General features: G+C 39.7%; 1 protein-coding gene across 5 annotated transcripts in view; it reads left to right on the plus strand.

Annotated features, from left to right (window-relative positions):
- Positions 1 to 14830, plus strand: part of ITGB4 (integrin subunit beta 4) — a 94096-nt gene that overhangs the window by 44989 nt on the left and 34277 nt on the right. For all 5 annotated transcript variants that reach the window (XM_081319783.1, XM_081319782.1, XM_081319786.1 and 2 more), the window contains exons 13-17: positions 8285 to 8496; positions 9896 to 9999; positions 10567 to 10662; positions 12176 to 12308; positions 13897 to 14007. In XM_081319783.1, the coding sequence (XP_081175909.1) occupies positions 8285 to 8496; positions 9896 to 9999; positions 10567 to 10662; positions 12176 to 12308; positions 13897 to 14007 (656 nt within the window). The remainder of the gene's footprint in view (positions 1 to 8284; positions 8497 to 9895; positions 10000 to 10566; positions 10663 to 12175; positions 12309 to 13896; positions 14008 to 14830) is intronic.

Consider the following 14830-nt stretch of genomic DNA (forward strand, 5'->3'; position numbering starts at 1 on the left):
ATTAAGAGTCTTGCTGCTGTGATTAAGTTCAACATCAACTTAATGTCCACAACAGATGCTGAAAAGGCCTTTGATCAATTGAATTGGCAATTTTTGTTGAAAGTTTTAGATAAAATGGATTTTGGGGAAAATTTTTTACAGCCGATTAGGGCATTATATCAAAAACAAACTGCCCGAATCATAGTTAACAATAGCCTGACAGTAGCATGTAATATTGAGAAGGGCACAAGGCAAGGGTGTCCGTTATCGCCCTTGTTATTTGTGTTAACATTAGAGATACTATTGGTTAAGATTCGGAACTCGGAAAAAATTAAAGGGATACAAGTTGGGGATCAGGACTATAGATTGAGAGCATTTGCAGATGATCTGGTTGTTACAGTGACCCAGCCAGAGAACTCTGTTGTGGACCTGATGGAGATAATAACACAATATGGGAAGGTTTCTGGATTTAAAGTAAATATACAGAAAACTAAAATTTTGGCTAGAAATATGACAGTTTCACAGAAGGCTCTCTTAGAAGGATTAACTGGATTTGAGATTGTTAAAAGGGTTAAATATCTGGGGGTGATTTTGTTGCCCTCTAATACAAAGCTATATAAAAATAATTATGAAAAACTATGGGGGAAAATTCAAAAGGAATTGGAGAGTTGGCAAAAATTGCAATTGTCTTTGTTGGGACGGATTGCAGCAGTGAAAATGAATGTCCTGCCCAAATTTTTATTTTTGTTTCAAATGATACCGATTCTTAAGAAAGATTCTAATCTGGAGGAATGGCAGCGAGGTATCAATAAATTTGTGTGGGCAGGGAAAAAGCCACGAGTTAAACTTAAGATTATGCAGGATACTCGTGAGAGAGGTGGCCTTAAACTGCCTAATCTTAAATTATATTATGAAGCTGCTGCATTAGTAGGAATAAGTGATTGGATTAATTTGACGCAATTGAGGTTATTAAATCTTGAGGGCCATGATTTGTTGTTTGGCTGGCATGCATATTTGTTGTATGATAAGAAGGTAGATACTGTGTTTAGGATGCATATTTTAAGACAGGCATTGCTGAGAGTCTGGAAGAAGTATAGACATAAGCTAAGCAGCAAGATACCATTGTGGGCAATTCCAAAACACGCAATAGAAAATATACATGCTGGTTTCAAACATGATGTGACTACGTACAAGGAAATTTTAAGCCTGGAAAGGAATGTTTGGTGTTTGAAATCATACAGCCTCTTGCGAGAAGAGAAGGTTGTTCAATCTTGGTTTCAATATATTCAATTACAGGCCAGGTGGAAAGAAGACCAGAAAAATGGATTTACAATGACTGATGGAAATGTGATAAAGCAGATTAGAAATCAGGGGTCAGCACATATTTAACGGATATACCTTGCATTGATAGAGATTGACTCGGAAACAGAGCTTGTTAAGGACTGTATGATAAAATGGGCCCAGAATATTCAGGAAGTTATTACAATGGACATGTGGGAAAAGATTTGGGTGAGGAATGTAAAATTTACACAAGCTCAAAATTTAAGAGAGAACTTTTACAAAATGTTTTATAGATGGCATCTAGATCCTAAAAAGCTTGCAAGTATGTATCCGAATTATCAGCCTAAGTGTTGGAGGTGTGGTGATGAAGATGCAACGTATTTCCACATATGGTGGACTTGTAAAAAGGTTAAGGCTTTTTGGATAAAAGTCTGGTGGAATATGCAGAAGATTTTTAAACAGAAGATAAAGTTTTGTCCGCAACTTTTTTTGTTGGGAATAATTGCAGACGCTACAGTTGTGGACACTAAGCTGATGTTGAACTTAATTACGGCGGCAAGACTTTTGATAGGCCAATATTGGAAGAAAGAGGAACTGCCGACCATAGAAGAGTGGACTTTAAAGGTTTCCGACCTGGCAGAGATGGCGAAGATTTCGGCTTATTTGAAAGATCATTCGCAAGAACGCTATATTATGGAATGGAGAAAATGGATTGAGTTTATCCAGAACAAGTATAGGGTTAAGAAGTTTTACGTAGCATTTGAATAAGTCTTCTTTCGTTTTTTTTTCTTTTTTTTATTCTAGTTTTTTATATATATTTAATATTGTTAAGGTGTGTCTTATCCTATATAAGCTAGAGAGTGATGGATTTTAGAACTTATAGTTGTTAGTATATGATTGTTTATGATTGCTTTTTATATATATACCTTGTATTTAGCTCTGGGAAGTCGGGGGGGGGGAGGGGGAGGGTGGAGGGAGGGGGGGAGGGAGGGAGGTTGGGGGGAGGTAGGGGGGGAGCAGGGAGGGGGAAGGGGGGTTTCTTAAGGGAAAACTGTATTTTAAAACTTTTCAATAAAAAGAACAGTAGCATCTGTAATTATGCCCAATAAAAACAATTGCGGACAAAACTTTATCCTTTGCTTAAAGATCTTCTGCATATTCCACCAAATTTTTATCCAAAAAGCCTTAACCTTTTTGCAGGTCCACCATATATGAAAATACGTTGCATCTTTGCCACCACACCTCCAACATTTAGGTTGATAATTCGGATACATACTTGCGAGCTTTTTAGGATCTAAATGCCATCTATAAAACATTTTATAAAAGTTCTCTCTTAGGTTTTGGGCTTGCGTAAATTTTACGTTCCTCACCCAGATCTTTTCCCACGTGTCCATTGTAATAACTTCTTGAATATTCTGGGCCCATTTTATCATACAGTCTTTAACAAGTTCTGTTTCTGAGTCAATATCTATCAATGCAAGATAAATCCGTTTGATATGTGCTGGACCCTGGTTTCTAATTTGCTTTATCAAATTTTCATCGGTCATTGAGAAACCAATTTTCTGATCTTCTTTCCACCTGGCACGTAACTGAGTATATTGAAACCAAGTTTGAACGATCTTCTCATCTCGCAAGAGATTGTACGGCTTCAAACACCAGACGTTCCTTTCCAAGCTTAAGATCTCCTTATACGTAGTCAAATCATGTTTGAAGCCAACATTTATGTTTTCTATTGCATGTTTCGGGATTGCCCACAACGGCATCTTGTAGTCTAACTTATGTCTATACTTCTTCCAAACTCTCAACAATGCCTGTCTTAAAATATGCACTTTAAACACATTATCTACCTTCTTATCATACAACAAATATGCATGCCAGCCAAATAACAAGTCGTGGCCCTCAAGATTTAATAATCTCCCTTGTGTCAAATTAATCCAATCACTTATTCCTGACAACGCAGCAGCTTCATAATATAATTTAAGATTAGGCATTTTAAGACCACCTCTTTCACGAGTATCCTGCATAATCTTAAGTTTAACTCATGGCCTTTTCCCTGCCCACACAAATTTATTGATACCCCGTTGCCATTCTTCCAAATTAGAGTCTTTTTAAGGACCGGTATCATTTGGAATAAAAATAAAAATTTAGGCAGGACATTCATTTTCACTGCTGCAATTCTTCCCAGCAAAGACAATTGCAGTTTTCCCCAGCTCTCCAATTCTTTTTGAATTTTTCCCCATAACTTTTCATAATTATTTTTATATAACTTTGCATTGGAGGGTGACAAATACACCCCCAAATATTTAACCCTTTTAACAATCTCAAATCCAGTTAATCCTTCTAAAAGGGCCTTTTGCGATGCTGTCATATTTTTGGCTAAAATTTTTGTTTTTTGTACATTAACCTTAAATCCAGAAACCTTCCCATATTGCATTATTATCTCCATCAGGTCCACAACAGAGTTTTCTGGCTGGGTCACCGTAACAACCAGATCGTCTGCAAACACCCTCAATCTATAATCCTGATCTCTAATTTGAATACCCTTAATTTTTTCCGCCCCTTCATGGATTACTGCCTTGTCGTGGCGAAGGGGCTTGCGTAATTCAATGAAGCTATGAGCTATGCCGTGCAGGGCCACCCAAGACGGAAAGGTCATAGCAGAGAGTTCTGACAAAACGTGATCCACTGGAGAAGGAAATGGCAAACCACTCCAGTATCTTTGCCATGAAAACCCTATGGACAGTACTAAAAGGCAAAACGATATGACGCTGGAAGATGAGCCCCTCAGGTCGGAAGGCGTCCAATATGCTACTGGGGAAGAGCAGAGGACTAGTACTAGTAGCGCCAGAAAGAATGAAGCGACTGGGCCAAAGCCGAAAGGACGCTCAGCTGTGGATATGTCTGGTGGTGAAAGGAAAGTCCGATGCTGTAAAGATTTTTTCTCCATAGGAACCTGGAATGTAAGATCCATGAATCAAGGAAAGCTGGACGTGGTCAAACAAGAGATGACAAGACTAAACATCGACATCTTAGGTATCAGCGAACTAAAATGGACAGGAATGGGTGAATTTAATTCAGATGACCATCAGGTATACTACTGCGGGCAAGAATCCTTCAGAAGAAATGGAGTAGCCTTCATAGTCAATAAAAAAATAGGAAAAGCAGTACTGGGATACAATCCTCAAAATGACAGAATGATCTCAGTTCGAATCCAAGGCAAACCATTCAATATCACAGTAGTCCAAGTCTATGCCCCAACCACCAGTGCTGAAGAGGATGAAATTGACCGGTTCTATGAAGCCCTACAGCACCTTATAGAACTAACACCCAAAAATGATGTCCTTATCATCATGGGGGATTGGAATGCTAAAGTAGGAAGCCAAAAGATAACGGGAATAACAGGCAAGTTTGGCCTTGGAGTACAAAATGAAGCAGGGCACAGGCTGATAGAATTTTGTCAAGAGAATACGATGGTCATAGCAAACACTCTTTTCCAACAACCCAAGAGACGGCTTTACACATGGACATCACCAGACGGTCAACACAGAAATCAGATTGACTATATGCTCTGCAGCCAAAGATGGAGAAGCTCTATACAGTCAGTAAAAACAAGACCAGGAGCTGACTGTGGCTCAGACCATGAGCTTCTTGTTGCAAAGTTTAGGCTTAAATTAAAGAAAGTAGGGAAAAGCGCTAGGCCAGTCAGGTATGAATTAAATCATATCCCTGTTGAATATACAGTAGAGGTGACAAATAGATTTAAGGAATTAGATCTGATAGACAGAGTGCCTGAAGAACTATGGACAGAGGTTCGCAACATTGTACAACAGGTAGCAACCAAAACCATCCCAAAGAAAAAGAAATGCAAGAAAGCAAAATGGCTGTCTGAGGAAGCTTTGCAAATAGCTGAGGAAAGGAGGGAAGCGAAAGGCAAGGGAGAAAAAGAAAGATACGCCCAATTAAATGCAGAATTCCAAAGAATAGCTAGAAGAGATAAGAATGCCTTCTTAAATGAACAATGCAAAGAAATAGAAAAAAACAATAGAATAGGGAGGACCAGAGATCTTTTCAAGAAAATTGGAGAGATGAAAGGAACGTTTCATGCAAAAATGGGCATGATAAAGGACCAAAATGGCAGGGACCTAACAGAGGCAGAAGAGATTAAGAAGAGGTGGCAAAATTACACAGAAGAACTATACAAGAATGAGCTTAACGTCCCTGATAATCACAATGAGGTGGTCACTGACCTCGAGCCAGACATCCTAGAATGTGAAGTGAAGTGGGCCTTAGAAAAGCTGAGCAACAACAAAGCTAGTGGAGGTGACAGTATTCCAGCTGAGCTATTCAAAATCTTAAAAGACGATGCAGTAAAAGTGCTACACTCAATTTGCCAGCAAATTTGGAAAACTCAACAGTGGCCACAGGATTGGAAAAGATCAGTTTACATTCCAATTCCAAAGAAAGGCAGTGCCAAAGAATGTTCAAACTATCGCACCATTGCACTCATTTCTCATGCTAGTAAAGTTATGCTTAAAATTCTACAAGCTAGACTCCAGCAGTATGTGGATCGAGAACTACCAGAAGTACAGGCAGGATTTCGAAGAGGCAGAGGAACTAGAGATCAAATTGCTAACATACGCTGGATCATGGAGAAAGCTAGAGAGTTCCAGAAAAACATCTACTTCTGCTTCATTGACTATGCTAAAGCCTTTGATTGTGTGGATCATAACAAACTCTGGCAAGTCCTTAAAGAGATGGGCATACCAGACCATCTTATTTGTCTCTTGAGAAATCTATATGCGGGCCAAGAAGCAGCAGTGAGAACTGGACACGGAACCACTGATTGGTTCAAAATTGGGAAAGGAGTCCGGCAAGGCTGTATACTGTCGCCTTGCCTATTTAACTTATATGCAGAGCACATCATGAGAAAGGCAGGGCTAGATGAATCAAATGTTGGAATTAAGATTGCCGGAAGAAACATCAACAACCTAAGATATGCAGATGATACCACTCTAATGGCAGAAAGTGAAGAAGAACTAAAGAGTCTCTTGTTGCAGGTGAAGAAGGAGAGTGCAAAACTTGGGTTGAAACTAAACATTAAGAAAACCAAGATCATGGCATCCGGCCCTCTCAACTCCTGGCAAATAGATGGGGAAGAAATGGAGGTAGTGACAGATTTTATTTTCCTGGGCTCCAAGATCACTGCAGATGGGGACTGTAGCCAAGAAATTAAAAGACGCTTGCTCCTCGGGAGGAAAGCCATGGCAAATCTAGACAGCACACTAAAAAGCAGAGACATCACCCTGCCAACAAAAGTGCGTATAGTCAAGGCTATGGTCTTCCCAGTTGCAATGTATGGCAGTGAAAGTTGGACCATCAGAAAGGCTGAGCGCCAAAGAATTGAGGCCTTTGAACTATGGTGCTGGAGAAGACTCCTGCGAGTCCCTTGGACTGCAAGGCGATCAAACCGGTCAGTCCTAGAGGAGATCAACCCTGACTGCTCTTTAGAAGGCCAGATCCTGAAGCTAAAACTCAAATACTTTGGCCACCTAATGAGAAGGAAGGACTCACTGGAGAAGAGCCTAATGCTGGGAAAGATTGAGGGCAATAGAAGAAGGGGACGACAGAGAATGAGGTGGCTGGATGGAGTCACTGAAGCAGTAGGTGTGAGCCTAGATGGACTCCAGAAGATGGTAGAGGACAGGAAGGCCTGGAGGAACATTGTCCATAGGGTCGCGATGGGTCGGACACGACTTCGCAACTAACAACAACAACAATTTTTTCCGAGTTCCGTATTTTTATCAATAATATCTCCAATGTTAAAACAAATAATAAAGGTGATAACGGACACCCTTGTCTTGTACCCTTCTCAATATTACATACTTCAGTCAGGCTATTGTTAACTATTATTCGGGCAGTTTGTTTTTGATATAATGCCCTAATTGGTTGTAAAAATTTATCCCCAAAATTCATTTTATCTAAAACTTTCATCAGAAATTGCCAATCCAATTGATCAAAAGCTTTTTCAGCATCTAAAAAAATTAGCGCCGCAGGGATCTGGTTGTTCCTTTCCAAAAACTCCACCACATCAAGTCCCCCCCCCCCATACTTTAGATAGTGTCCACATATATATTTATATTCATATATTTTAAAATTATGTTTTAATATTTATATTTTATATAAACGTATTTAGATTTATATAATTGGTGGCTCACAACTATTAAAAATAACAGAGAGAACAATAAAAAATATAAACAAAAATATTCAACCATCCTAAAAACATTATTACACTATTCCAAACACAGGTTAATGCAAGTAATACGTACATTCCATTTAATATAATCTTTGGAAAGGCGCAATGCTACCACTTGACACTAAAGGACGGTGGCAGTGCCTTACCTTTCCTAAAGGCCAGAAGGATAGGGGGCCAGTCTAAGTTCCAGTCTATATCCCAGTCTATACTGTATATCAGGTATGTGAATTCACATCCCAGTAAAGGTTTGAACACATATAGAAGATTAACTATGTGGAGTAAATACTATATGATAGCCACGTTTGTTGTAGTGGCTAGGGGATCACACTGTAAACCGGGAGACTGTGAGTTCTAGTCTTGCCTTAGGTATGAAGCCAGCTAGGTAACCTTGGGTCAGTTACTTTCTCTCAGCCCTAAGAAGGAGGCAATGGCAAACCAATTCTGAAAAACTTTGCCAAAAAACTGCAGAGACATGTCTGGATAGTCTCTAAGAACTGGACACCATTGAACATAAGGGGGGAGAAAAAACTATATATAAGCTACCTATGCCCCACATAAGAGTGAAACTAATAAAATGATGTCAGCTAAGGACAGTAACTGTAACAAATAGAGCAATTTATAAAGCACTTTATGCTATTCGTCAAAAATGAAACCAGACCCTATCAATAGTCAAATACCCTAAATCACTTGGGCTTCTAATTAGCTGTACAAGATGTTATATCTGTGCATCTGGTGGCTATTCTCACACTTGACTTCCTCTCTCTTTGACAGGCGGGGGGACCTGTGTAATTGCTCAACTTCCTCCTTTACTGATACTTCAGCCTGCATACGATCTGGAGATGAAGAACCCTGTTCTGGCAAAGGCGAATGCCTTTGTGGGACTTGTCAGTGTTATTCTGAAGATCTCACCCAGCGTTATGATGGAAAGTTTTGTGAATTTGACAACTTGCAGTGTCCCCGCACTTCTGGATTCCTCTGCAATGGTAAATCTTTGGGGGGGGGGGCAAAATGTTGCACACTCTGCCCTCTGTTCATTCAGATACAGCCTTGTGAACTACTACCAGACAATTCTTAAGTGGATCAGGAATACTGGAGTAGCTTTGGTCAATTTGGGGGTCTCTGGTGGTATTGGAGTCCCTCACCCCTGGAAGAAGTTGAAGAAGACTAATTTTGAGGGCATGTCCCATTGCTGATAAAGATTCAGAATGGCTTGCTCAGACAAGGTGTTACAGTGATAAAGTTTAGAATAACTGGAGATTTCTAGTGGCAGTAATCTTTTTTTTCCGGGTCAAACCACATGTTATATTATTTATGAAGCATGCAACTAAAAGAAAATATTAATAAGAGGAAATACCAGAATTCTAATAGGCATTGCAAGAATGCAAGCTGGGCAGAGTTCAGTCACTTTAGAATCTGCCCCCCGCTTGCCCGGCTAGTTATTTTCATTCAATTCATCCTATCTCACAAGTTAGGAATGATTAATTGATTATGTGCCATTAAAACAATGTCAACTCTCAGTGATCACTTAGATCAGTGATGGCGAACCTTTTAGAGACCGAGTGCCCAAACTGCAACCCAAAACCCACTTATGTATCGTAGGGTGCCTGATGGGCGTGGCCCATTGGGTGAGTGTGGCCCATTGACTGGGAGTGGCCAATTGGGTGGGCATGGCCAATTGGATGGGCGTGGCTGCGGTGGTAATGGCAGACTGGGTGGGACTAAAAAATTCAATCAATCAATTCTAACTTTGCAAGATCTTTTTTTCCCCGCGAGAAGTCAAAATTGATTGATTGAAACTTTTTTTTTTGCACACGGTGGCGGACGCCTAAAGCAAGAAGATTTTATAAAACCCAGCTGAAGACCTAGGACTGGGGCAATGGCCCATGTGCCCACAGAGAGAGCTCTGTGTGCCACCTGTGGCACACATGTCATAGGTTTGCCACCACAGACTTAGATAAATCTTCCCCATTTGTGTAAGGAATGACTCTATGCATATTGCTTTAACTTATTAGAAGAAAAGTGAGATATAATTATAGCAAATAGACAGTTGGCCCCAGTTGTGTTCTTGTTCAAACTGAATCTCTAGTTGTGTGCAGAAGTGTTTTGAATGTCCGTATGTTTTCTTTGAGGGCTTTTTAAAATGCGTCAGGCACATGCACAAAAGCAAACACAAAGGGGAAAAAAGATGTTTTATTCATGCATTCTTATCCCCTTTGCTTAGCTTAGCTGTAAAGATATGTACCATATTTCTTTGTGAACTGCCTCCATACCGCTAATAGATGAGTTAAGACTTCATTAAAAATAGAAACATAAAAATAGACCTGCTATGTAAGTAAGTTGGCTCTCAATGTCTTTGTGGTGATGCTACCTGTCTCTCTACAGACCGGGGACATTGCTACATGGGCCAGTGTTCATGTGAAGCTGGTTGGGAAGGCCCCGGCTGTGAATGTCCCACAAGCAATGAAACTTGTGTCAGCAGCAATGGGGTGAGTAAATTGTCCATCCAGAAAAGCTATCAGAAGAGGTCATAAAAAGAAAAGAAAATATTGGCTGCCCACCCCAGCCCACCCTAATCCCGTGTTGGATGCAAAAAGTGTTTAATATGGTAATCCGTGTGAAAATCTGCCAATATATAGTTATTACAAAGTTAATAAATTGGAGATGGAATCCAGTATTGTCAATTCAGCTTAAAAGGAATCATTGGATTAGATCTCTAGTGAGGTATGGCCAGCTTGACAGTTGATCTTATTGCTGCTTGTATAATCTGTGATCCTTGGATAAAAACAGGCAGAAGAACGGTCTTTCCCTCTCTCTTTTAAATGTTCCCTGATAATGGAAAGAGATCTGTCTCTAAGCTCAGGTAAAGCCATCTGTTCAGTGGTGGGATTCAAATAGGTGAACAACTGGTTCTCTGTTCCTTTTGGGCCTGGGCAACAAAAAATTAGCTACCGCTTCTGCCGAACTGGTGCAAACCGGCTGAATCTCACCACTGGATCTGTTGCCTCCATGTATGCAGTGAAGAAAAGCTGAACAGTTACTTTGTTCTCTTGTAGCTGATTTGTAACGGACGAGGAAGATGTGAATGTGGTAGATGCCTCTGTGATAACCCCACTGCCCATACTGGTCCCACCTGTGAAACTGGATCCTTGGTAAGTGCATGAAAGTGCACATTTGTTAAGCAAAGGACTATGACTATTAATACTGTTGCTATATTGTACTAGGAAAAGTTGGTGTTGTGTAGCAGGTTCTTTGGCACAGGAAAGAAGGTGAGACAAGTGAGTTCAGGCAAACTCATGGTTTATTGCTTGCAGAATGTGAACTGAGAACTGAGCTGTAACTAGCTGCAATTTATAGTCTAGCCCCTAGGCGGCAGCCAATAGGTTTGAAGCAACCATTGCTGCCTAGGGACAGCCAATAGCAGCACTGGAGACTTGTAGTCTGGGTTGCTGGAGAGCCGTTAGCTGCTCCAGCTACCCACATGGTATTACATTTGAGCCCAATACATAACAGTTGGTACAAGAATGTATTATTTATGTTCCTTTATCTGAATCACCTTACCTTTTCATAATGCTATTATGTTGTTGAAAGCATCCATTATGCAAATATAAGCTTGTACAAATATAGCCACACAAGCGCACTCTCTTTCTTCATCTGTCAATATTAACTCTTCCCGAATCCAGGAATAACTGTTCCTATCAATTAATCAAACAATCAATCAGAACAATAAAATTTAAAGAATACCTACAGAAGTGGCAAAGCAAATATGCATGATTTGCTAGGATAAACTATGCAGCTTACTTTTGAGTGGTGAGAAACTAAGGTTGCCGATGTTTACTGGGGTTTAGTTGTTTTTGAAGGAGGCATCTCAGCGATACAAGGCGTATTTTAAGTTTAAGTTTAAGTTTATTATATTTGTATACCGCCCTTCTCCCGAAGGACTCAGGGCGGTGAACAGGGCATATATAAAAATACAAATTACAAAAATTAAAAAGAGAATTAAATACGAGCCCAAACTAAAAACAGTAGAAAAATGTAAAAAATACCCAATAAAAACCCCAACGCATCCCCCATCAGGCCAGGCCGGCTTGTTCAAATAGGTAGGTCTTCAAGTCGCGTCGGAAGGAGCAAAGGTCAGGTGCCATCCGGAGCTCAACCGGCAGCTGATTCCATAAAGCCGGGGTGCCCACAGAGAAGGCCCTCCCCCTGGGGGCCATTTTAATATACATAAGAATAGAAGTTCACATTATTAATTCCCCAGCAGAATCAAATTCCCTGTTCGATTGCTTGGGAAACCTTGCTTTTTGCAGAAGGCTTTATCTTCTGTCTGCCAGTTCCCAATCAGGATGGCGTTTCTTTTTCTATGGGAGGTTCCCTCACTCACCCCTTCTTCTCCACTGGCTTCATTCACAAGACTGCATCTCACATGATAAGAATATTCCTTGCTTGGGGCATGTACTGTCCTTTCTGATACTTTCTATGTGATATCCATGGAATGTTCTGAATGCTGTAAGCTGCCCAGAGTCGCTTCGAAGTAAGGTGGGCAGCAAATCAATTTAATAAATAAATATCCACCTCTCCAGCCCTCATTATCTATTGGTGCTCATCATTAATCTAGAACTGAAGGTTTTGTCTGTCTTTTCATGCTTTCTCCCTCGTGTCTAGGCTTTCCAGCAGGTATGTGAGGAAGAATTCCGAAGTTGTGTCCAGTGTCAGGTTTGGCACACTGGAGAGAAGAAGGGACAGAAATGTTCAAAGTGCCAGTTCAAGATAAAGCTGGTGGATGAATTGAATCAAGGTAGCGTAGCTCTTCAACTGCCCAGTTTAATCGTCAAATGCAAATGAAACATTCCACATTGCACTGCGGAATTTGATGGATGGGGGAAAAGGGATAATAATGTAAGCCAGACCTGGGCATTTCATGGACCCCAGGCCACATCTGGCCCTTTGGCTGTCCCAGTTCATCCCATGTGGATTGCTTTTATTTTGAAGGCTATTGCTATTTTTTTTAAAAAAATATGTATGTGCATGCATGTATGCCTATGCATCTTCATAGTTCTCTTAGTTTGCCCCTCCACAATAGTCCCAGTTTCTCATGTGACCGGTTGGGAAAATGAATTGCCCATCCCTGATGTAAACAGTTGGCACTCCTAGTCTTCTTTGTTCTAAAAGGCATTCCATGTTTTTAGTTATCTATTTTTTTACTGTCCCTGTTTTGTCTCAAATTTACCTTTTGGGAAAAACTTATTAAAATGGTGTGAGTTGTTCTAGTTGCTGTACCATCAGCTCTTGTTTCTGAGAACCAAAACCTAGGAGTAAAATATCTTGGGTATGAGTGCATCTGATCTTTAATGGGCATGCATGTAAAGACATGTACCCAGACAGTAAATCACCAAGTAAGGTATAAACCTACATACACTTCACCCTTCTTTTGAAATTTGATAGCAGCATATATTTAATTATGTTTTTCTAAAATACAGTATAGTCAAAATTAAAAAGGTATGCTTTGTCATCCATATCAGGTAGCATAGACTATTTCAGAATGCAAAATATTGATTAAAAGCAAAGCAATCTATTATGGATGGGGAAGGCAGGAAGAATCCAGGGATGTTCCTATTTTCATGTATGCAACATTGAAGAATGAACAGATTCCCAATGTTACACAGCATATTCATTATATCACAATTGCAGTTGCAAGACGATGGTTGGCAAAGATAAGCTGTTTAAATCTGTTTCCTTATTATGTGAATATATCACACTTTAGTGGAAACATGCTGCTCAGTGGATCTTACCTCACTAGTGATTTATAGTATCTCACAGTGGCACCTAATGTACATTATTTTCATTAATGATTTGTTGTCACAGTAATGGTTGGGTAGCATTGTAATGTACTATAATCTGCTTATAAGAAAATGATCAGTGATTACTGGTAAGACTGCTTTTTTATACCCCCAATAAACTGGGCAAAGACTAAGGATACAGCCATGAAATGCTATACCACACTAATTAGGTTTCCTCTTCTCCTTTTGCACAGACACATCTAAACATGCTGTTGCATCAAGTTGCATCATGACTATATACATATTGCAGATATTCTAATGTAATTTATTACATGACAACGATATATAGTTGGTTGAATTATCCACATTTGGATGAGCTGCATTGAAAGTCCTGGAACTTAGTTCCTTCTTGTTGATTCAGGCTTTTGAAATTAAGATAGCTTCTTTCCCCTTACTGTTGGAAAATTGAATTACTCAAACCCTGAAGGTGCTTGTTTGGAATGGCCTCAAATGGAAAAATAAGAACTTCTCTCTTTTCTGTTGCCAACAATAGAATTTCCAACATAAATTGGCAATATTACATCTGATTTTCTTTTTAATCTGCAGATCGAGTTTGTAGCTTCCAAGATGAGGAAGATGATTGCATTTACCGTTACACTAGGGAAGAAGACACCAATCAATCACAGAACAATACTGTTCTTGTGCAAAAGAAGAAAGGTAAATATTAACTTTCTATAAAGAGAGTATGTTGGAATACATGTTAGAATGTATTTTGTGTTGCAACAACTACAGAACTATTCAGCCAGTAGATGGCAGTGTTTAGTGTGCATCTATGGTTACAACCTATGGTTTCTTTTGGTTCTGAGGAGAGTTTCCTGTTTCCTGTTATGGTATAATAGTTGAACAGTTAAGCACATGGTGACTGTACTCTTTGTTTGCTCTGTGGTGCTTTATATAAAACAGAATTTCTGACAGAGTGGGTTCCCAAAATGTAGCAGGTGGAATAAATTAGAAGGTCTATTATTTAGATTTAAATAGGCACTGTAAACTAGTTTTTCATTTGTTCTTGAAACTCTGTTGGTCAGTATTTTCTTGTTCACACCAATGGGGTTGCATCATGGTAGATCAGGATTTACTAATAGTTTTCTATAATTGATTGGCAAAGATGCCTAACTTCACCTTTTAGAAAGAGCAACAACAAACTATTTTTTAAAAAATAAATAAATTGGGCTGCTGAAACAAGGAAAGCTTGAAGTGACCAGGAGTGGACTTTATGTGAAGAAGACATCTCAGTTGACTTCTGATCCTGGAAACAAACCCCTTGATTCAAAGGGTGTTTGCAGGCAAGCGTTTCTTTCATTCCAAGTTTGTTTCTGCAGTCATTAATGGCTCCTGGATGTCAATGACGATTCAGGTAGAGTTGTCTGACAGCAGAGTGATGGCAGCTGGACTTATTTTCTTGTTGGTTTGAGAGATTTTGCTGGCCATCCAAGCAGCTTCTTCAGTCTGAGCAAGTAAGAAGACAGGGAGTCACTGAAAT

This window comes from Vipera berus (assembly GCF_964194415.1).
Source record: "Vipera berus genome assembly, chromosome: 2".
Lineage (NCBI taxonomy): Eukaryota > Metazoa > Chordata > Lepidosauria > Squamata > Viperidae > Vipera > Vipera berus.